The sequence below is a fragment of the Plectropomus leopardus genome, chromosome 8 (genome assembly GCF_026936395.1).
Source record: "Plectropomus leopardus strain MGB_pleo_1.0 chromosome 8, ASM2693639v1, whole genome shotgun sequence".
NCBI lineage: Eukaryota > Metazoa > Chordata > Actinopteri > Perciformes > Serranidae > Plectropomus > Plectropomus leopardus.
In genome coordinates this window covers 1928501-1952150 of record NC_142183.1, presented here as the reverse complement: position 1 = coordinate 1952150, position 23650 = coordinate 1928501, and the positions used below count along the sequence as shown (strand labels likewise).

General features: G+C 47.8%; 2 protein-coding genes across 2 annotated transcripts in view; both read right to left on the bottom strand.

Moving 5' to 3' along the window:
• Positions 1 to 619: 619 nt before the first annotated feature.
• Positions 620 to 7202, bottom strand: thoc3 (THO complex 3). Its single transcript, XM_088080713.1, has 6 exons — positions 6960 to 7202; positions 5511 to 5667; positions 4687 to 4891; positions 3023 to 3184; positions 2828 to 2928; positions 620 to 987 (listed from the first exon to the last, which is right to left on the bottom strand). The coding sequence occupies exons 1-6, from the start codon at positions 7149 to 7151 to the stop codon at positions 824 to 826; spliced, it is 981 nt and encodes a 326-aa protein (XP_087936839.1). The 5' UTR covers positions 7152 to 7202; the 3' UTR covers positions 620 to 823.
• Positions 7203 to 7416: 214 nt separating this feature from the next.
• Positions 7417 to 23650, bottom strand: part of shtn3 (shootin 3) — a 17289-nt gene continuing 1055 nt past the window's right edge. Inside the window, exons 1-16 of the mRNA XM_088080711.1 lie at positions 22956 to 23650; positions 21216 to 21276; positions 20244 to 20338; positions 19132 to 19318; positions 18528 to 18625; positions 18316 to 18397; positions 17285 to 17379; positions 15993 to 16139; positions 15330 to 15471; positions 14800 to 14971; positions 14543 to 14613; positions 14316 to 14416; positions 13482 to 13556; positions 13256 to 13385; positions 11759 to 12062; positions 7417 to 11322 (exon numbers count right to left, since the gene is read on the bottom strand). The exon at positions 22956 to 23650 is cut by the window's right edge and continues 1055 nt beyond it. Coding sequence (XP_087936837.1) covers positions 11187 to 11322; positions 11759 to 12062; positions 13256 to 13385; positions 13482 to 13556; positions 14316 to 14416; positions 14543 to 14613; positions 14800 to 14971; positions 15330 to 15471; positions 15993 to 16139; positions 17285 to 17379; positions 18316 to 18397; positions 18528 to 18625; positions 19132 to 19318; positions 20244 to 20338; positions 21216 to 21276; positions 22956 to 23240 — 2181 coding nt within the window. The 5' untranslated portion in view covers positions 23241 to 23650 and the 3' untranslated portion in view covers positions 7417 to 11186. The remainder of the gene's footprint in view (positions 11323 to 11758; positions 12063 to 13255; positions 13386 to 13481; positions 13557 to 14315; positions 14417 to 14542; positions 14614 to 14799; positions 14972 to 15329; positions 15472 to 15992; positions 16140 to 17284; positions 17380 to 18315; positions 18398 to 18527; positions 18626 to 19131; positions 19319 to 20243; positions 20339 to 21215; positions 21277 to 22955) is intronic.

Here is a 23650-nt window from a genome sequence, read left to right as displayed (position 1 = left end):
ACCAGTATAAACGTGTAAATCTGGATCATTAAACTCGTGAACGGGACATTTTTTAAACGATGTATTCAGTTTGAGCTAGTGTTACCAGGTTCCCACAATATTCATGGAAAATATCTTAAAACTTTTCCATGACTTTTCAAGGACCCAAAATACCTTTTTTTGTCTTGTCCTACTTATTCAATCACTTCAGGTTCAAACCGTCTTCACGCATAATTTCAGCTCGCTGTAAGAAATCAAAGAGAGACGTTGAAAAGTGAAGAAATGTCGAAACGTAACGGTGAGCATTCACGCGCTGACCGTCGACCTGACATTATGAAACTAAATAAACGCACCACATTTCCTGGACTTTTCCAGGTTTTCCATGACCATGGGAATGCTGATAAAACAAACAATAAATGAATTATTGAGACTTTTATGTGAATCCGTGTTGTCTCTTAGATTACGGCAGTAAATCTTATTGAGTTTGAGACGCAGCGTCTGAAAATAACCGAGTTAAATAATTATAATAAATGCTGATAATGAAGCAAATATCCTTCTGTTACAGATTCAGATTCACTCGGACTCGCCGATGACGCGTTCGAACATGTCGAGTCTGGAGTCAACAGTCAGGACAAACTGCTTTTACAAAGAGTCGCACTTTAATATCAAAAACAGATTATTTTACAGAAAAACTATATTTTACGGCACAGACTTGACGTCATATCTGCAAACTCAAACAGGAAATGAGGAAGATTCTGTTTCCTGTCCTCCGACTGATCGGAACAATCCATCAGACCGATGAAGATAATCGATCACACTGATGGTGGTTATTGATCTCAGCTCGTCAGGAGTCGTTGGGGAGTCCGAACAGTTTGACGGTGCCGGCCTCCCGGTTGTTGTCGTATTTTCCCTCCTTGTCGTCGCAGGCGTACGCCAACAGCGGCCTCTTTGGGTGCCAGGCGACGGTGAAGGTCGGGGAGTCACACTGGACCTCCCACAGCTTCTCTCCTACACACACCGGAGAGAGAGGAGGAACACGTCATACAGGAGGAACGAATCAAACACCAGAATGTCGGTTTCGATTATTTTTCGATTAATTGCCCAGCACTACAACTTAATACTGTTCTCATTTTAGTACTACAAGTCCAGATAGGACGAAGTTTTGGTACGGATCCGGACCGCGGTCCGCCAGTTGGTGATGCCTGGCTTACAGGTACATGTATGACTCAGTGTTATGGGCGCTGTTAACAGACACCGCCGTGTTGGTCGCGCGCAGTGACAGGTGTTTTTTTTGGAAAACACAACCGCGGTGGAGCGGGCTGCGGACATGTCCGCGCGCTTGACTGGGCTGTCCATGTCCGCGCGCTGGAGAGGGCTTTCACACAAGTCCGCGCTAGACCGGGCAATCGGACAAGTCCGCGCGCTGGAGCGGACTGTCGCACATGTCCACACTGGAGTTGGAAAACATTGCAGGAGCGAGACAGTTTGTAAAACTGCTCAAGTGGAGCAGGCTGTCACACATTTTCGCGTTGGACCGGGATATTGGACATGTCCGCGCGCTTGAGTGGGCTGTCCATGTCCGCGCGCTGGAGAGGGCTGTCCATGTCCGCACGCTGGAACGGGCCGTCCATGTCCGCAGTGGAGCACGCTGTCATACATGTCCGCGCGCTGGACCGGGCCATAGGACAAGTCCGCGCGCTGGAGCGGACTGTCACACATGTCCACACTGGAGCAGGCTGCGGACATGTCCGCGCGCTGGAGCGGGATATTGGACATGTCCGCGCGCTGGAGAGGGCTGTCAGATAAGTCCGCGCTAGACCGGGCAATCGGACATGTCCGCATGCAAGTTCGGGCAGTCGCACATGTCCGTGCGGGAGCGTGCTGTCGGACGTGTCCGCCTGCTGTCCATGTCTGCGCTGGGGCGGGCTGTTTTAAATTTTACAATGTCTCTTACTGTGTCCCTGGTGTTCCTGCCTATTTTGCCTGCTGAAACATTCGCATATAATGTCCTAAGTTTTGAAGGCATTTAAAAACCAGTTTGAGGAGAAGAATTTTAGAAATGATCAAAACTGAGAAAGTGCGTCAGTATGTGACAGATGCCGTCTCCTGGGTTTTTTTATTCGTTATTTGTAAGGCTTCGTTTTACAAAGATGCTACGCACTGACAGACTTTAAAATCTCTGTGCGCAGGAATCAAGATCCGGAGGAAACCATCAGCATCGTGATCTGTACGGTCGGGATGTACACCAGCCTCGATTCCTCTGCTGGGTTGGGGCAGCTACGAGCCGGAGCCATGTGGACTCGCCCGCTCATAGACCGGACCAGATCTGAGGAGTCCATGAACCGGTCCACCTTCACCATGACTGTCTGTCCTCTTCTCTGTCTCTCTGTCTTTAAGAGGCTGCAGCGGGATCCTAGTATAACCTGAAACCTACCGGGTCATTCTCGCCGCGATGGAAAAACTGCATGGTCATTTTACAGGGGACCCTTGACCTCTGACCTCCAGATATCTGATTGGGTTCTGTGGTCCCCATCAGTCTCCTCTTTACAGACATGAAGACTCTGCTACGGTCCCGTGATGTTTTTATTGTCATTGATTCCTGATCGAGACGATCTGGTGAGAACTGCTTCGCCTCGTCGATATGAACTTCATCACAGTTTTTGATGCAAAATAAAGGAAATGAAAACATGATTAAAAAATGTGATTAATGGCGATTAACGATGAATCGTCTGACAGCTCTCATTCAAATACTTTGTGGAAAAACTTTTGAAAAGTCAAATTTCTGTTGAATTTTTCCTCCAGAGATTTGTTAACTCTTTCCCCTCCCGCTGTCCCGTATCGTACTGACCCGTCTCGACCTCTGCGATGTCGATGAAGTGATCCTCGGAGGCCGAGGCCAACATCCTGCCGTCGTGGCTGAAGCTCAGCGTCCTCACGGGCCAGTCCAGCCTGCAGCCGGCCAATCAGAGCACAGAGTCAGAGGTGACCTCACAGAGCCGAGTCGTGACGACTCATCGCAAGGTGTTGTCATGGAAACACTGACCTGGAGAAACAGCGCACACACACCAGCTCCTCCACGTCCCACAGGCTCACCAGCGCGTCGGCACTTCCTGTGGCAAAGTATTTTCCTGTCGGGTCGAACTTGATGCAGATACAGTTGGATGGGTGAGCGTTGATGGACTGGATCGGCTTCAGCTCCGGATAACTGCGCACGCGCACACACACACACACGCACACACAGATCAGCTCCAAAACACACAACTACACACTGTAACACACACTGTTCATCTCCAAACTACATCACAAAAACACACACAGCAGACACACACTGTACAGACGCTTCAAAACACACAATCACGACTACATAGAGATGTAACGATACATGGCGAGGCAGTTAAAAATCGATACAAAATATCTGAGATCTGAGATTCGGTGAGAAAACCACGTTTAACTTCCTGCGTCATGTCGAAACTAAAGACAACTCGCCAACGTAAATAAGACGAAGCAAAGAGAAGATGCATCCTCCAGTTTCAAATCAGAAGTGTGGCGACATTTGAGCTTCCTCAAGTTAGAAAGTAATGAAGGTGAAGATAACAGAAAAGACAAAAACAGTCTGCAGATATTGACAGAGCGCGCTGAACTACGAGGAGCTCCAGTTAGCTCCGCCTACACACGTGAGAAAATTGCATCGTGAATCGTATCAAATCGTGAGTTGAGTGAATTATCACGTCCCCACCACTACACACAGAACGGTAACACAGAGGTCACATGACTCCAGAGGTGTGTGTGTATGAGCGTGTTGGGACACCAGGTGTGTATCAGCAGTGTGTCCGCACCAGGAAACAGTGAAGAAGACAAGCTGTGGATTACCCATAAACCCCCGAGAGAGAAGAGCTCATTTACGCGGGGTAATAAATAAAAAGTTTCACTGCAGGAGACAAACGATGGACAGACGGACTGACGGCGAGGAGGAGATGGGCTAATGCTGTTGAGGAGGTCCACCCTTGAACTCTGCAGTTATTTTCCCTCCTCTGCAGGAGCACACAGAGCAGAGAGGAGGAGGTGAGTGGAGGAGAGCAGAGAGGAGGAGGTGAGTGGAGGAGAGCAGAGAGAGGAGGTGAGTGGAGGAGAGCAGAGAGGAGGAGGTGAGTGGAGGAGAGCAGAGAGGAGGAGGTGAGTGGAGGAGAGCAGAGAGGAGGAGGTGAGTGGAGGAGAGCAGAGAGGAGGAGGTGAGTGGAGGAGAGCAGAGAGGAGGAGGTGAGTGGAGGAGAGCAGAGAGGAGGAGGTGGAGACCAGATTGTTTGCGCTGCAGAATTTATGTGACAAATAAATCACTTCTTTATAAAAACAGTCACTTTCACGTTGTCATAATTTTAATTTCGTGTTCCCTAAAAGGAAACTCCAAACTCACGAGTTAATCACAGTCAGAGTTTATTACAGTTTGAGCCGAAATCAGCACCGAAGATACTTGAAAACACCACAGATGGACTGACACGTGACGAGCCAGCTGCTCTAAATACACCAAACCAGTTTAAACTCCTTCACCAGACCAGTAAACCCAGAAAACCACCCAGCTCTACTCTGTGTCCTACCTGAGGATGCTGATGTTTCCTACCTGAGGATGCTGATGTTTCCTACCTGAGGATGCTGATGTTTCCTACCTGAGGATGCTGATGTTTCCTACCTGAGGATGCTGATGTTTCCTACCTGAGGATGTTGATGCAGCCGTTGCCGTTGGTGAGGAAGAACATGTCATTGTCGTTGTTCCAGGAGATCTCGTTGACCTCGAACTTGAACTGCTCCTCGGCCTTGGAGCGATGCGTCTTGGCGTCGATGAAGGTCACCACATCGTCTTTGTTCCCCACGGCGATGGTCTGACCGTCAGGACTCCAGCAGATGTTGATGTTCTCTCCTGAAACACACGAGGAGACTCTTAAAAAAACACCGTGTTTACCTGAGATCATCTCCGATCAATGACTCCGAACATGAAAAGACTGACGGCGACATGTTGACTGACGGGTCACATGTTCTGAATAACGATTTTTCTTTGTATTGATGAATCAGCGGAGGGAGCACAGCCTCCGTCAGTCAGTCGTAGAAGGCCTTGTTCAGCACGTGCTGTTTAGGACGTGTCCTTCAGGACGTGTCGCGTCCTGTTTAGGACGTGTCGTTTAGGACGCGTTGCTCAGGACGCGTTGCTCAGGACGCGTAGTTCAGGACGCGTAGTTCAGGGCGTGTTTTCGTGAAGTGTCTGGCTCTGAGGGTGCAGCTATGCTAACATGCTAACTTCATAAATCTCAGAGAATATCTCAGTTTGTCTCGACGGTTTTTGTCGGAGGTCACATCTCGCTCACCTCGAATCGACTTCGTCCAATTTGTAAAGAACAAACCGACTTCACGTAGAACGTCAGATTTGAATTCTCAGTTATTTTTATGTCGTCCTGCAAATAAATCAGAATGACTCCCTGTTTTTAAAATATTCCTCTCTCGGATTAAAAAGTTGACTCCTCCTGGGTGAGCTGAGCTCGTACCTTTGGTGTTGACGGTGGCGATGCACTTGGTGGTGCGGACGTCCCAGATGCGGATGGTCTTGTCTCCGGACGCCGTGACGAACAGATCGGGGTTGGTCGGATGCCAGCAGAGCTGATCCACGCTGTCGCTGTGACCCCGGTAGTTATTCTCCTTCACCTGACACACACACACACACACACACACACACACACACACACACACACACACACACACAGTGACATCTGGTGACATCACTGGTGACATCATCCATCAATGAGACCCATATTAACCCTTTGACTCCTCACAGAGGGGTCGTCAGGTAAACTGTGATCTGTAAACTGGTCAGTCCGTCAGAGGGGTTAATTTTAAAACAGCTGAAAACACGAAGAACATCCAACACATTTAAAGAGGATTTAAAAAAACAACATTTTAAAGAGACGTGAGCTGAAACAGTCAGACGTGACAGACAGGACGGCTGTTTCTCACAGAGCGACTGTGATACGTGACCTCTGTGTGTGTGTGTGTGTGTGTGTGTGTGTGTGTTTATTCAGATTGATCTGTTCTTGTGTTGGTCTTCATTCTTGAGTGATTATTTCGAGGTGTGTGTGGTGAATATTTGGGCAGAAATCTTGAATAATCATGTTTAAAATCAACTTTAATGATTTGCAAAATTCCTCTTTTTCAGACATGAAGACGTCTGTTCACTGAATCGGTCCTCACGGCGTTCTGCTGCTGTTTTTCATGCTTTTATTTTGTTCTCCCATTTCATTTGACACTTTCCAAATAAAGATGGACCCGATTCTCCAGCAGGACAGGGACAGATCTAACATGTTCCCAAGACTCACCAGCCAGCAGGGAACGTTCCCACAACACCGACTAACGTTACCTACAAGTCCCAATAATGTTTAAAGAAAACATTTTAATCTAATGTTCAACAAACGTTTTAAGGTGTAATCTTCACAGTATCTGCTGATTTTAATCAACTGAACCTTCAGCTCCAGAGATGAAGCAGGATCAAGGATCTTTGTAATTCCGTGTTTTAAACTTTATTTAAAAAGTGACCAATAAATCTACCTACGGCCCAAAAAATGTTGATTATATCAAATAAATGCTGACTGAGACGTAACGTTTGAGCTGCAACACTGAATGAAAATGTAATGTGATATGTTAACAATCAAAAACATTTAACATGTTCTGATGTTTCTGGAGAACATTAGCTGAACATTCAGAAGAACCTTCTGACAACTAAAAGAAAACTTGCAGCTGAAAACATTAATGAAACATTTGGTTACATTGTAACATTCTCAGAACGTTTTTAGAACCAAAAATTTCCAGCTGGGTCTCCAGGAGGAACACGGACTGATCTCAACATGTAACCGGGACACCGGGACACCGGGACTCACCGGCCGGTCCTCGTCCAGCAGGAACACGGACTGATTTAAACATGTTACCGGGACACCGGGACTCACCAGCCGGTCCTTCTCCAGCAGGAAGACGGACGCGGTCTTGTCGAAGGACCCGGACGCCAGCCTCCGGCCGTCGCAGCTCCAGGCCACCGAGTGCACCTTGGCGGTGTGAGCCGGGAACTCTCGGCTCTTGTTGTTGGTCCTGAAGCTGTCCTGCATCTCCTGGTAGTACTGGGAGCACTGGGAGGCCGCCATGTTCAAACTGGAGGGAGCTGCAGGGGCGGAAGCGACCGACCGGAAACGACTAAACAGTTAATAACGTCACACTGCCGCCTGCTGCCCCGGAGGAGGAACTAAACCCAGCCTGGTTAAACTGGATCAGTTAAACTGGATATTTAAAGGTGGATCAGTTAAACTGGATTATTTAAACTGGATCAGTATCTCTGAGGATGAGAATGAAACTCAAACTTATTTTTTTTTCAGAGGTTTCAGTTGATTTCTTCAAATAAACACACAAACACCAGTTTTAGTTTCAGTTTATTTCAAGTGATGCTAAAATGAAAATCCATTATTTAAAAAAACTTCAGTTACATCTCAAACACACACGATATCTAACTTCAGCCAAACTCTGGAGCTTCAGGAAATCCCTTCAAACTCGCCAACGAACTGCACGACCGCCGCAGGAAACACGACGCAGCCGCAGGAGGAGCGGCACCTCCGTCACGTTCAGGAGGAGCTACGCTTTGTCGTGTTGTGGCTGCGGTCAACGTCCTGATTAACCCCTTCCCTCCTATGCATCAGAATAAAAGCCCGACTGAAGAGAACAAAATGCACTTTAAGTGTGATTTTCAGCAGACGAGGCGTGAGAGCGTCGTATAAATGTGTACTTGCATACTTTAGTTGCATCACGTGTTGAAAGCTTTATTTAGACAGTACAGCCCTACAAAATAAAAGTCAAGGAGTACACGGTGAATTGTGACGCTGAGCACAGAAACGTCTCAGATTCAGTGAAGACGGCGTGTGGAAGACGTGTTGTCTCTGGTGCGGGGACATACTCAGTGAGGACGTCCAGGTGTGAGTGCAGAGAGTCAGATCATCATGGACCCTGAGAACATCTGGTTGGAACTGTGCTACTGTTTTGGCTGCTGTCCCTTTAAACCTGAAGTACTGTCCTCCTGTCCGGTCTCAAACGTCTCGGCACGCTGATAGTGGACACGTTAGAACCAGCTGCTGCAGAGGACAGACCTCCTGCAGACGGTGTCTCTCACATGACCCTGCTGATAAACTCCTGACCTCACCAAAAAAAACCCCCACAGCTGACCGAGTTTCTGTCTGAGACGTCCTCAGCGGACAGTCTGATGTCTCAGTCAGAGCTGTTTAGTGATACATGAACACTCACTGACAGAGGAAGTTATTGTCCCAGAGACACGGAGGCCTGAGAGGGACACGGTGGCGCGTCAGGGTCACAGAGGATTCATCAGAGGGGACACTCAAGAGTTTAACTAGCTGTCAGCCGAAAAACTGAATCCACCTCATCAACCACCACCGCTCCTCTGCTCCGGACCCGTCCTCAGACGCCACCATCAGGACAAAACTTACACATTAAAGTTTTAAAAGTCCCCAAACGATGAACCTATCTGAAGGCAGGCTTCCATTAACTTTCAAATTCTGCAAATTGAAATTGTGAATATAAAATACGCCTAAAGGAAACACGTCAATTAAAAAATCAACAACTCCCATTTATCACAAAAAAAGGTCTTCCTCTGGCATGAGGTGGTATTTCAGGTGATTACAAAAAGCCATATTTGTCCAAACTGCAGTGGAAACACTTTTTTTAGGGCACATGATGCTGTGTCTATGTGCTTGTCAGTAGGAACTGGCTCCCTCATGATGCAGCAGGAGCTACAAGAGCTGTTATTGCATCACATAACTCTGAGAAAGTTTTTAACCCACAATTCCTCTGTGAAATCCTGGACTACATCTCCCAGAAATCCCTCATACGTGGCCGCTCCCACATATAAGGGGCTTGCCTTTCCATCATGGCTCCATAACACGCCTACGCGGCCTTGGATTGGAAATAATGACGGCTAGTGCGGTGGCTGCAATAGAAATAAAGCTGCTGATGTTTTGAACATCCGTCGCCATGGTTACTGGGATGTTATCACCAGAGGAGAAGTCATGTGACATCACTCAGAGGAAACACAGTCAGCTCCATGTTGAGTTTTATCAATATTTTCTATATATGACTGTAGTTTTGTACAAATCTGTGATGGAAACCTGCCTTTCGTCTCCTCTGCTGTCCCCCTCAGGACAAACTTTATCGTCCACCTCTGGGACGGCACCTTTTCCACCACATGAACTCTGGTTCTTGAACCGGTTCTGTTCAGGACTCTCGGTTCTGTGTAAGGAACCAGCCTGCGTCCGACAGTCGTAGCAAAGTGGACACTGATTAGCTGCAAACTCTGCGTCTGTTATCACAAATATTTGTTTCTATAAAACAAAGGAAAAAAAACCAAAACAAGCGTGGACCAAATATTACTGATCGCTGTACGAGCTCTTTTTGCAGTGATTTTTCTCTTAACCCTTTGAAATCTGAGCAAATTGGTTTAGATTCTTTGAAAAACATGGGAAGAAGGCAGTGAGCAACGTAACAGCACACAGCCGGCAAAAAACAGCAAGAAATTAGTTCAATCAAAATTACCTGTATATATATATATATATATATTCTGTAATATAAATTCAAACATATGATATTAATGGTTATAAATATTGTTTTCTGGACATTTTTCTGTAGTTATTTGATCATTTTGTCATAGTTGTCGTCGCTTTTTTAAAACTAATTTTCACATTATTTCCTTTTTCACTTTTTTACAAATTTCTTGATATTTGCGTGACATTTCTTTTCTTTTTTTTTGGAAAGAAATCGACCTGACTTTTGTCTCCAGCTGAAAACAAACCGGTTCTGACCCGACGTATTTTTGGTGTAAATGGTCGGCTCAAAGTGAAGCGAGGGATCCAGAACAGAACAGGTTCATGCTGATGGGGGAGGAGCTCCGTCAGTTTTCTTCTTCAGGGATTTTTGTGCATAAAACATTTTTTTACAACAGTGATTTCACATGAAGCCGTGAGGAAATACGACAGTTTAGTGCAGTTTGGTTTGATTAGAGCAGTTTGTCCCTGATGGAGAGGATCTGCCTCAGAGTCTGAAGGAAGAACGTGTTTTCAAATATTTAACTGTGTCAGTGCCAAAACCAACACGTGATTATTACCCAGGATTCAGCTGTGCGGCACTGACAGTACAGAATAAGAAGAAGAAGAAGAAGAAGAAGAAGAAGGAGAAGAAGAAGAGCAGCTGATTCCTCCTGCGGACACAAACTGAGCCTTTCTATGAGCATCAAACCAAACGTCTGAGCTGAACTGCGTCCGTCCGTCTGATCACACGACCCACTGATGGACAGACAGACTCAGCCCGTCCATCTGTCCGTCCATCCTCCAGGAGTCTGATGAGTCGCCGTAGAGCGCCGGACTGACCGCTCTGTCACCGCGTTTCCTACGTGACCTGTGAGCACCTGATGATGTCACAGGTTCACCTCTCTCTGTTTCAGACGCAGAAAAGAAACAACTTTTCTGTGTCAGAATCTTTAGTTTTTCCTGAAACATTAATAATAAAAATAATAAAAATAAAACATTTGACTCGTTTTTTATATCCTGGGCTGGGTTACACTGACAAAGGTGAATTCAGATTAGCTCTAATCAGAGTTTAGTAAATCCAGATTTTAAATAAAACAGAACTCAGGATTTCATCAAGTTTGAATTTAAAAGTCAGGATCAAATCAGGTTAAAGAGTTCATCCTGACCAAATTCTAACTTTAACTGACTTTTAACCCTTTAGTACTCATGGTGACAGTGAATGAGTGACAGACACAGTTTGTCTCAGCGACTCTACCACGGCTCCTTCAGGCCGGGCTGCGTTCACACGCAACACCTTCACACGCAACACGTCCAGCTTCACGTGAGTTAAACTGATGTTCAGCTCAGTGGTGAAAACTTAAGTAATAGATGATCTAAGTGTTGGTCATGTGACCTCTCTGAGACGTTAAATGTGGGTCATGTGACCTCTGGGTGTGATTTTAGTGTAAATATAAAGGACAAAGTGAACGCTGTGAGCTGATGGACAGACGGTGTGAACGCACCCCGACCCTTCTGATGTCAGAGTTGGTGACATCACTCTCACATCAGCCAATGAGAGCTCGCATCAGACGAGACGAGGCGGGACACTCAGACGGTGGCCTAACACTCTGCACTGCTGCTGCCGTCCACTGGGATGCTGCAGACAGGGGTGTGTGCATCCTCATGGGACTTGGCATGTTGGACTCCGTTTGACTGGACACACGGCTCCGTCCCATTGTGATGGCCATCCCCCACGCTGAGGACATAGAGGACACACAGAGGACATAGAGAGCAAAACACATTATTAAATATTTATAGAAAATACTAAATGACTCTTCCCTGCTGTTCTCCCTGCCTCTGCTGTCCTCCCTGTCCCTGCTGTCCTCCCTGCCTCTGCTGTCCTCCCTGTCCCTGCTGTCCTCTCTGCCTCTGCTGTCCTCCCTGTTCGTGCTATCCTTTCTGCCTCTGCTGTCCTCCCTGTCCCTGCTGTCCTCCCTGCCTCTGCTATCTTCTATGTCTCTGCTGTCCTCCTGGTCCCTGCTGTCCTCTATGTCTCTGCTGTCCTCACTGTCCCTGCTGTGCTCTCTGCTTCTGCTGTCCTCCCTGTCCCTGCTGTCCCCTCTGCCTCTGCTGTCCTCCCTGTCCCTGCTGTCCTCCCTGCCTCTGCTGTACCCCCGTCCCTGCTCTCCCACCTGTTGATGCAGCCGTTGCTGAGCAGTGTCTCGTCTGTCTCCGTCTCAGTCAGGGAGCTGCAGGACATCCTATCCTGCCAGGAGCCCACTCTGTCCCCCCTGCCTGTCTCCGTGCTCTTCCTGCGGGACACTAGGGGCCCTGGTCCTGACCCCCGTCGCTCTGGACTGACCCGGGGACCTGAAGAATCCAGAGGGACACTTAGTCCCCCCGTACCCTCTGGATCCCTGCCTGAATCACTGCTTGTGCGTCTCCCATTCAGACTGTCTGAAGAGGACACCTGGCTCATCTGTCCATCCTGCTCGTCTGGGTAAGAGACAAAGACAAAGAGAGATGAGGGTAGAAGACATCCTATCAGTCACATGTCCTTCACATGTTGTTCACATGTTATATGGACTCATGATGTCATCAAGTGGTCCATGTTCCCACAGTATTGTTATGGCCTGTCCACACAGAACGCCACGCAGCGAGATTACACGCAAAATCAACGCAGAGACGCAGATGGACACGAAGATGGACACCAGTCAGCACCATGGTCAGCACCATGGTCAGCACCACGGTCAGCACCAAAGCCAGCACAACAGTCAGCACCACAGTCAGCACCATGGTCAGCACCACGGTCAGCACCAAAGCCAGCACAACAGTCAGCACCACAGTCAGCACCAAAGCCAGCACAACAGTCAGCACCAGGGTCAGCACCAGGGTCAGCACCAGGGTCAGCACCACGGCAGGTCTGGGCGATGTATAAAAAAGTCTTATTGCGATAATTTTTTTCATATCAGTCCATACTGATATATATCACGATATACATCAAATCACTATTTTGGTCAAGTTTTGGTTTTTTTTGTTTTGTTTTTTTTCATTTTTGCCTTTATTGGATAGGACAGACTGACAGTGTGAAAGGTGGAGAAAGAGGGGACAACATGCAGCAAAGGACTGTGACCTGGAGTCGAACCCACGGCCACTGCTGCAAGGACATTGCCTTCATATATGGGGCACTTATCCTTTGACTCCTAAGTGAGATATGAAGATATCGGTGTTCAGCGGTTACTGTAAACAGCGAGCACACTAATAAATGACAGTATCAGGACCAGATCGAGACATTTTGGTGTCCTAGAAGAGACTGAGAATACCTGAAGGACAATGAGAGCGGAGCGGACATCCGGCGGAGACACCGGCGGAGAATGAGAGCTAACGGACATTCAGAGACACCGGCGGAGACATCGGCGGCGAATGAGAGCCGAACGGACACCAGCGGAGAAATCGGCGGAAACACCAGCGGAGAATGACACGGGAGCGGACTTTCAGAGACACTGGTGGTGAATAAGAGCCACCGGCCGAGTGGACATGGCTGGAATGCGTTCTATCGACATTCAATCACTGATTCTGTGACGTGTTAAACCTGTGACGAGTGTCATACAACACGTGTTCACAGAGCGTGTCCTCTGTGTATGAGGAGTCAGCAGGATCTCCTCCTCCTCCTCCTCAGGTGAGCATACCTGTGCAGCCAGACTCTCCCGCCTTGTTGCGGCGGCGTCTCAGGATGACCTCCAGCTCGCTGTCCTTCTTGGTGGGTGGAGACGGCGCCGCCTCCTGAGAGCCACGACTGGGACTCCTCTTTACCGTCTCCTGGAGGAGGACACAGCCATCACAAGAGGTCACCAGAGGTCACCAAACAGCACCAGACACACACACACTGTCACTGATGAGGAGAGGAATATTTACCAGGATGCCTTTCAGCTCCTCCATGGCGCTCTCCTGAGGTTTCTCCTCACACAGAGGAGGAGCAGGAGGAGGAGGCTGCAAAATAACACACACGCACACACGTTACTAACACACAGAGGAGGAGCAGGAGGAGGCTGCAAAATAACACACACGCACACACGTTACTAACACACAGAGGAGGAGCAGGAGGAGGAGGCTGCAAAATAACACACACGCACACACGTTACTAACACACAGAGGAGGAGCAGGAGGAGGCTGCAAAATAACACACACGCACACACGTTACTAACACACAGAGGAGGAGCAGGAGGAGGCTGCAAAATAACACGCACACATACACACGTGTGTGTGAAACATCAATATACTCACTTTAACTGCTGCTCTCTGTTGAGACACACAGAGACACAGAGAGAGACAGAACAGTCCATCAGTCAGAGACATTGAGAGGACAGACAGAGGACAGTGATGTCTTCATGTCCTCTGAGCAGCAGGTTTAGGACAAAATGAACAAGGACGTGATGTATGCCAACCAAACACATCCAACCAAACACATCCAACCAAACACATCCAACCCAACAGAAAAGCCTCAGAGTTCTGTGGAAGATTTACTGACAGAATTTCTGTTACAGAACGAAACACGAAGGTCTCTGCAGCTCCCGTTAACATCCTTTGAAATAAGTGTCCCTGTGTCTTTGTGTCCCTGTGTCTTTGTGTCCCTGTGTCTTTGTGTCCCTGTGTGTCTGTGTCTGTGTATCCGTGTGTCCCTGTGTCTATGTGTTCCTGTGTGTCTCTGTGTCAGTGTGTCCTTGTGTCCCGTGTCTGTCCTGTCCTCACCTTACTGTCCTGACTCTTGACAGGTCTCAGGACGACTCCGTGTTTGATCCTCTCCATCATTTCGTTCACCGCCTTCGCCTTCACGTCCTCGCCCTCCACCACTGCACACAGACACACAACACGTCAGCTCAGAGTAATCTGACTACAGGCGTAGAGTATCTGATTACATGTGGAGACTGAGAATATTCTGATTAAATGTGGAGGCTAAGTGTAATCTGATTACTGACCTGGAGGCTGCTCCGTCTTCACAGAGGACTTTGAGCCTTTGGACGACTTCCTCATGATGGCGATCAGAGAGCTGACGGAGACAGAGAGAGAGAGAGAGAGAGAGAGAGAGAGAGAGACAGAGACTCGTGATTGATCAAGAACTGGGGACATCACTCTCACTATCTGTCCCTGTGTCCTAACTGAGGGTTCACTGAGGGTTGTGTGTGTTCAGTGTGTGCGTGTATGTGTTTTTTGTGTGTGTGTTGTGTGTCCTCACCTAAGGGGGTTGCATCTGGAGGGGGGAGGAGGTGGAGGTGGGGGAGGTGGAGGGGGGGGCGGAGGTGGCTGTGGTGGAGGGGCAGGAGGCGGGGCGACCCCAGGTTCAGGGGGAGGAGGGGCCGTGTTGGTTGTCATGGCGACCTCCCTCTGTGTCTCCTGCAACTGGAGGACTGTGGACAGGAAAGAGTTAAATGTTAACAGCAGCACATGCGTGTTCTCGTCAGTACATTAACATGAACAGAGCTGGTCCCAGTTAGAGGAGCTCTGGTCCCAGTTAGAGGAGCTCTGGTCCCAGTTAGAGGAGCTCTGGTCCCAGTTAGAGGAGCTCTGGTCCCGGTTTAGTGGAGCTCTGGTTCCATCTGGATCCTCTAACTGGTCTCCTGTCCTTGTCCCAGTATCGGAGCACCTGGAGAATCCAGTTTTTGATGAAGTATGTGCGGCTCAGCTGGAGATCTGCCCTGTGTGTGTGTGTGTGTGTGTGTGTGTGTGTGTGTGTGTGTGTGTGTGTGTGTGTGTGTTTCCTCCCACCTCTTTTCTGCAGCTCCTGGTTCTTGTTCTCCTCCTGCTCCAGTCGAGCCTCCACCTCCTTCTTGGCGACCTCCAGCAGCTCCAGCTGCCTCTGCAGAGCCTCCAGCTGCTGCTGCACGCCGCGCTGCTGCAGACGCTCCACCTGTAAACATCGATATAAATATAGATATACACACACATATATGACAATATATATGCTGCACACACGCCGCACCGCTCCACCTTTAAAAATAAATCCTACACACACACACCTTCATCATCAGAGCCCCCTGAAGGAGCTGAGGAGCAGTACTTCCTGCTGTGAGTAGACGGTGCCAACAGCAGCACCTCCTGCTGTGAGGAGACAATACTAACTGCAGCACCTACTGCCCTGAGGAGACGGTGCTAACTGCAGCACCTACTGCCCTGAGGAGACGGTTCTAACAACAGCAGCTCCTGCTGTGAGGAGACAGCGCTAACTGCAGCACCTTCTGCTGTGAGGAGACGATGCTAACAGCTGTACCTCCTGCCCTGAGGAGACGGTTCTAAAAACAGCACCTCCTGCTTTGAGGATACAGTGCGAACCGCAGCACCTCCTACTGTGAGGAGACAGTGCTAACCGCAGCACCTCCTGCTGATAGTAACACCTCCTCCTCACAGTAACACCTCCTCCTACAGGTGTACCTCCTGCTGATGCTGCAGACGTTCCTCCTCCAGGGTCTTTGTGACGGCAGCGACATCCTCCAGAGCTTTGAGGAGCTGAACGGTGGGATCAGAACTCTGCAGGAGAACCATGCTCTGTCTGTTGGCCTCCTTCTGCTTCACCAGCATCTGAGGAGGAGGAGGAGGAGAGGAGGTGAAGATGAATCTCCACGTAAACGGATGACAGAGTGTGTTTTTCTCCTGCAGGCTGGTTCATGTTCAGGTCAGTAAGCATTCAGGACGTTTGGTCCATCAGACAGAAAACTGATAAACATCAGACAGTCAGACCCCAAAAACATGTCTGTACCAGCAGCTGATCAGCACACATCTGTACGTGCGAGTGTTTCTGTGACGGCGGCCTGTTTCTGTGAAAGAGACGTGTTTTTGAGACAGAGACGTGTTTCTGTGATGGCAGCGTGTTTCTGTGACGGCAGCGTGTTTCTGTGAAGGCGGCGTGTTTCTGTGACGACGGCGTGTTTCTGTGATGGCGGCAGGTTTCTGTGATGGCGACATGTTTCTGTGACGGCGGCGTGTTTCTGTGACAGCGGCGTGTTTCTGTGATGGCGGCGTGTTTCTGTGACGGCGGCGTGTTTCTGTGACGACGGCGTGTTTCTGTGACGACGGCGTGTTTCTGCAAAGGCGGCGTGTTTCTGTAGTGGCAGCATGTTTCTGTGAAAGCGACGTGTTTCTGTGACAGCGGCGTGTTTCTGTGACGGGGGTGTGTTTCTGTGACAGCTACGTGTTTCTGTGACGACGGCGTGTTTCTGTGACGACGGCGTGTTTCTCTTACGGGGGTGTGTTTCTGTGACAGCTACGTGTTTCTGTGACGACGGCGTGTTTCTCTTACGGCGGCGTGTTTCTGTGACAGCTACGTGTTTCTGTGACGACGGTGTGTTTCTGTGACGACGGTGTGTTTCTGTGATGGCGGCGTGTTTCTGTGACGGCAGCGTGTTTCTGTGAAGGCGGCGTGTTTCTGTGACAGTGGCGTTTCTGTGACGGCGGCGTGTTTCTGTGACGGCGGCGTGTTCCTGTGATGGCGGCAGGTTTCTGTGATGGCGACATGTTTCTGTGACGGCGGCGTGTTTCTGTGACGGCGGCGTGTTTCTGTGACGGCGGCGTGTTTCTGTGACGGCGGCGTGTTTCTGTGACGGCGGCGTGTTTCTGTGAAGGCGGCGTGTTTCTGTGACGGCGGCGTGTTCCTGTGATGGCGGCAGGTTTCTGTGGAGGCGGCATGTTTCTGTGATGGCAGCGTGTTTCTGTGGTCGTCTTGGTACCTCGTGTGCGAATGTCTCAGCTTTGACTCTGAGACTTTGCTCCAAGTCCAGCTGCTCCTTCATTCCATCGTACTCTTGAGCCGCCATCATGGACACTGCAGACACAGAGTGACAGAGAGACAGAAGACTGTGTGAGTAATAACAGCTGTCTGAATAGTGTCTGCTGTGTGAATATGTCGGCTTTGTAAGTAGTGTCTGCTGTGTGAATAGTGCTGGCTGTGTGAATAGTGTCAGCTGTCTGAGTAGTATCTGCTGTGTGAGTAGTGTTGGCTGTGTGAGTAGTGACAGCTGTGTGAATAATGTCAGCTGTGTCAGAAGTGCTGGCTGTGTGAATAGTGTCGGTTGTGTGAAAAGTGTTGGCTATGTGAATAGTGTTGGCTGTGTGAAAAGCGTTGACTGTGTGAATAGTGTTGGCTGTGTGAATACTGTCAGCTGCGTGAAAAGAATTGACTGTGTGGAAAGTGTCGGCTGCGTAAAAAGTGTTGGCTGTGTGAATAGTGTCAACTGTGTGAATAGTGTCAGCTGTGTAAGTAGTGTCAGCTGTCTGAGTGGTGTTTGCTGTGTGAGTAGTGTCAACTGTGTGAAAAGCGTTTGTTGTGTGAATAGTGTCGACTGTGTGAATAGCGTCAGCTGTGTGAGAAGTGTCGGCTGAGTGAATAATGTCAGCTGTGTAAGTAGTGTCAGCTGTCTGAGTGGTGTTTGCTGTGTGAATAGTGTCCGGTGTATGAAAAGTGTTGGGTGTATGAATAGTGTCGGCTGCGTGAAAAGTGTTAGCTGTGTGAATAGTGTCGGCTGTGTGACAAAAGTTGACTGTGTGAATAGTGTTGGCTGTGTGAAAAAAGTTGACTGTGTGAATAGAGTTGGCTGTGTGACAAAAGTTGACTGTGTGAATAGTGTCGGCTGTGTGAAAAAAGTTGACTGTGTGAATAGTGTCGGCTGTGTGAAAAAAGTTGACTGTGTGAATAGAGTTGGCTGTGTGAAAAAAGTTGACTGTGTGAATAGTGTCGTCTGTGTGAAAAGCACTGACTCACCTCTGTTGAACCTCTTGATGGTTTTATTCTGCTGATCGATAGTTTGGCGAAGCTCCTTCATCTCTGCCTGACTTTTCTCAGCCTGCAGAGACAAAAGATGAACAGTGATAGAACTCAGAGTGTGTTCTCTGCGTTCTCTGTGTTCTACGTGTTCTCTGTGTTCTCCATCACAGGATAAACACGTGAACACCACATGATATTATCATGATCACCTGTACACTGAGCTCCTCGATGCGTGTCTGCTGATCATGAATCTGACACATGAAGTTCTTCTTGTCCTCCAGTAGAGTGTTGACAGTCTCCCTCAGCTCTGACAAACACACAACAGGGCGGTAAGGGTTAATAAATCCTGCACAGTCAACATAATGATGGTCCACCGCGTTCTCCCTGTGAGGAACCTGCAAAATGTTTTCTTGACACATGGATAATGTTTTTTTAAAGGAATTAAAACATTGCCGAAAAAATTTAAGAAAAAAAAACAGCTGAAATTTTTAGAGAAAAATAATTGCCAAGATATTTAAAGAAAAAAAAAATCATTAAAAACCAAGCCAAAATGTTTTCCTCAAAAATTGCCAAAAATATTTGCTGACACAAATATTGCCAAAATGTTTCAAACCTGCAGCATGTTTCTTAAAAAATTACCCAAAAAATTTAAAGAAAAAAAAAAAGCCATTTTTGTAGAGAATTTTTATAGAGAATTTTTTTTTTTGAAAATGGCCAAAACTTTAATGTGGTAACAACGAAGATGGTCCGTTTCCTGTTTATCCTGGAGACCAGAACGAGCTGAATGTGTGAATATAACTCTACGTAATGTACCTTTAACCTGCTGCTGCTGCTGTGTGAAGGTGTCAGGACTGCCGTCTGCAGCGTCTGCGGCGTCTGCGGCGTCTGCGGCGTCTGCGGCCTCCAGAGCGATGCAGTCGGAGATGCTGGGCAGCAGCTCGTCCAAACAGGGCCGCGACGACAGACTGAGGTACTTTAACTTCCTGTTCTCACAGTTCAGCTGGAGGTCAAAGGTCACAGGGTCACTGACACTAAAAATCAAACACGGAGCTCAAAGTATTCACAGAATGAAGAACACGTCACACATTTCAGATTTACTGACGCCACAAAATATCAGATATTATCAACCCAGCCGAGAGAACACACGCTGGTGTGCTTTTCTGTAAACCGCAGATACCTTACATTCTGATACCTTTACGGCGCCGTGGTTAACGTGTGGTAAACGTGTGGTAAACGTGTGGTAAACGTGTGGTCATGTTTATCTGCAGCTCTGCAGGCGTCTTTCCTTCATGTCCCACCATCCACTGTCCCCTCTTCCTCCTGAGGACAGTTACTGCGTCACTTTAGAAACGTCAGAATGACTGTTTCTGCTGGACGACGTATTGTCCCAGAAAAAATCACGTGACTGTCATGTTGGGACCGTGTGACGCTACTGACATCATGATAATATTCACAGAGCGGTGACCTTTGAACTCGAGCAGCAGTGAATCCTGCTGTTCACTCTGACGTCATGTCGGTGACACTCACGTAAACAAACTCTCATGTAAACACAACCGGCGGCATCACTCCATATATGGATGTGACCTCCGTCAGTTGATGATGTCATAATGGTGATAGGCCGTTACGAGACGTAACGATGTAACAACGTAACGTATCTGTGGTTTGTAGAAAAGTCAAAAGGCAACATGATCTTCTGCTGACTGGACCGAATGTTTTAAAGGTTAGAAATAATAAAAATATTTAGAAGATTAAAAATAAAGATGTTTGTCGTATCTGAACAGTTTGATGATGAGGAGTCTCACGGTCTCTGTCTCTGAGTCATCCTGACTCAGCTGCTCTCCCATAATGCCGCTGGACCCCCCAACAACCCTGCTGCATTGATTATTGAGTGTGTGTGTGTGTGTGTGTGTGTGTGTGTGTGTGACCTTTGTTGCCAGGGCCTCTGCATTCTCCCGACACGACTTCTCAATCTCCAGCTGAGTCTGCAGAACGCTCACCTCCTCAATCACCATCTGAGACACTGAGAACACACACACACACACACACACACACAGAGTCAGAGTTACACAACACACACACACACACACACAGCTCTGAGGGTTCTGAAGGTTCTGATGGTTCTGAAGTTTCTGAGAGTTCTGATGGTTCTGAGAGTTCTGATGGTTTTGAAGGTTCTGAAGGTTCTGAGGGTTCTGAAGGTTCTGAGGGTTCTGATGGTTCTGAAGGTTCTAAAGGTTCTGATGGTTCTGAAGGTTCTGATGGTTCTGAAGGTTCTGAAGGTTCTAAAGGTTCTGATGGTTCTGATGGTTCTGAAGGTTCTGATGGTTCTGAAGGTTCTGATGGTTCTGATGGTTCTGATATTAATGTTTTGTTTAATTTTACTGTAACGATAGTTCATTGAACTTTACTTTTTATTTAGCAAATATTAATATTTTATCTTAAAGCCATATTGCCCAGTCCTAACATGTCCTAACATATCCTAACCTGTCTTAACATGTCCTCACATATTCTCACGTGCCCTTACCTGTCCTAACATGTCCTGACGTGTCCCAACATGTCCTTACCTGTCCTAAGTAGTCCTAACGTGTCGTAACGTCCTAATGTGTCCTAACCTGTTCTAACATTCCCTAACGTGTCCTAATAATTCCTAACCTGTTATAACGTGTCCCAACACGTGCGAATGTATCCTCATGTGCCCTAACATGTCCTAACCTGTCCTAACATTCCCTAACTTGTCCTAACCTGTCCTAACATATCGTAACCTGTCCTAAAGTGTCCTAACATGTCCTAATTTGTCCTAACATGTCCTAATGTGTCCTAACGTGTCCTGACATGTCCTAACGTGTCCTCATGTGTCCTAACGTGTCCGTGTCTCCTGCAGATGGAGTGAGACTCACCTCTCCTGATGTGTTTGAGTTGTCGCTCCGCCTCGTCTCTCTGCTCCGTCAGCCGATCACACTGCAGGAGCACAGAGGAGGAGTTACACACACAGTTACACACACACACAAACACACACTATAATCACACACACACACACACACACACACACACACACAGACACACACCAGCAGACTGCAAGAAATTAGTAAGAAGTACTCACAGGTCTCAAAGGTTGACTTACTGCGTCCCTCAGCTGCGTCCCTCAGCTGCGTCTCATGGTCTCCTGTGAACGCTGTGGTTCAGGTCGGCCATCATGTGTGGGACTCTGATCACGTGATCAGCAGACTGTGGAGGTCAGAGGTCACATGACCTGCTCCTGTCTCTGAATGAAGACCATGAGACGCAGCTGAGAGCTCCGGAGGAAGTGACCTCAGAATAAATGTCCTCCTTAAAGAGGACCATATTTCTGTTTCAACTGTTTCTCACAATGAGCCTCAGAGGAGACAGCAAAGCATCATGGGAGATGTAGTTGTTGAACACTAAGAGTAACTGAACTCTCTGGAGCTGTGGGCCCAAATATTTCTCCTTAACCCTTTGAAACCTGAGCAAACTGTCAAAAACACAGAGAAAGTAAAGAAGAAACAACCCCAAAATTTAAAAAGGAATTAGTTCAAAGTTCAGAAAAATTACCAGACAATATGAAACAAAATAAAATAAAATAAAATAAAATAAAATAAAGGTTTTAAGTGCTTAAAAATTACAATTTTGAAACATAATTTTCAATTTGTAATTAATTCTGTATTAATTATGACAATAATAAATATAGGTTTTCTATCTATAGAAGCAGCAAGAGGAGGAGGTGATGAAAGGAGCAGAAGGAGGAGAGGGAGAGGAGGAGATGATGAGAGGAGCAGGAGGAAGAGAGAAGAAGATGATGAGGAGAGGAGAAGGAGAGAGAAGGAGCAGGAGGAGGTGATGATGAGAGGAGCAGGAGGAGAAGAGAAGGAGGTGATGGTGAGAGGAGCAGGAGGAGAGGAAGTAATGATGAGAGGAGCAGGTGGAAGAGAGGAGGAGATGATGATGAGAGAAGCAAGAGGAAGAGAGGAGGAGATGATGATGAGAGGAGCAGGAGGAGGAGAGGAGGAGAAAGAGGAGGAGGTGATGATGAGAGGAGCAGGTGGAGGAGAGGAGGAGGTGATGATGAGAGGAGCAGGTGGAGGAGAGGAGGAGGTGATGATGAGAGAAGCAGGAGGAGGAGAGGAGGAGGTGATGATGAGAGGAGAGAGGAGGAGCAGCAGGAGGTGATGCTGCAGGTTTCAGATGATCTCCTCCTGGTCTTCAGTCTGTTAAAGGTCAGCTCAGAGGAGTTCTCAGGAGAACCTTTCGGTTCCTTTGTTTTGCTGCAGTCAGACAGAACCAAACACTCGGAACATTTCTGTCCGATAAAAACACTCAGATTCATCCGGAAATTCTCACAATAACCTTCGGAATAAAATTAAACATTTAGAGAATCATTTCTGCGGTGTAACGTCGAGCGGAGGAGTAACGGAGGCAGGAGGCTCCGGGAGGAGCAGTTCAGGGAGGGGCCCGGCTGTGAGCTGAAGCCGGCCGGCGGGCCTGTCTGCCGGCTGCAGCAGCCTGTGAGTGCCCGCTGACAGACCCCCGGAGCTCCGGACTCCTCCACACCGACCCCCGGCAGGATGAGCCGGGTCACAGCGGGTTTTTAAACCGGTTTTAGTGTGTTTTTTTCGGCTTACCTCTGTCCGCATGTGCGCCTCTTCCTCACATCCCTCCATCATCTGCGCCGAGGAGGAGCAGGGCAGCATCTCCGATCCTCCTTTTTCCTCCTGCTGAGAATAAACTGCAGAGCTTTCTATTCTAACAGCACATGTCCTCCTTCCTCCTCTTCTGCTCCTCTTTTGCTCTTCTTCTCCTCCTGTATCACGCTCAGGATGGAGGATGCAGAGGAGCTCGGTGCTGCTGCCGGCGAACAGGAAGCACCTCCTCCTCCGCCTCCTCCTGACAGCATCATCTGGCCCCATGGATCTATTGTAAATCGTCTGGCTGCCTCAGCCTTTTTTTAAAAAACATCTTTATTGACAAATATTCATGGGACAAACGGAACATGTCAGAGGCTCATGAATACAGAAAAAACATCAATAATAAAGTAAAACAAAAATGTAAATATTGCCCTTTGAGTTGATGTTAATTATTTTTGTTCATTTGAGCTGACTCTTTGTTGTTAAGGTTTGTTATTTTTGGTGCCGTGTTGTTTAATCTGCAGCTCCTCCTCTGGAGGTGGAGCTTTCCCAAAAATAAAAATGGAAAAATATTGCAAATATTGGAATTCTCTCCTTAAATCCTGTGATTACAATTAATTGTCCAGTTTTCCTCCTGATGTAAAAACCTGCAGCCGAAATATTCTGGTTCACACTCAGAGATCAAACTCAGA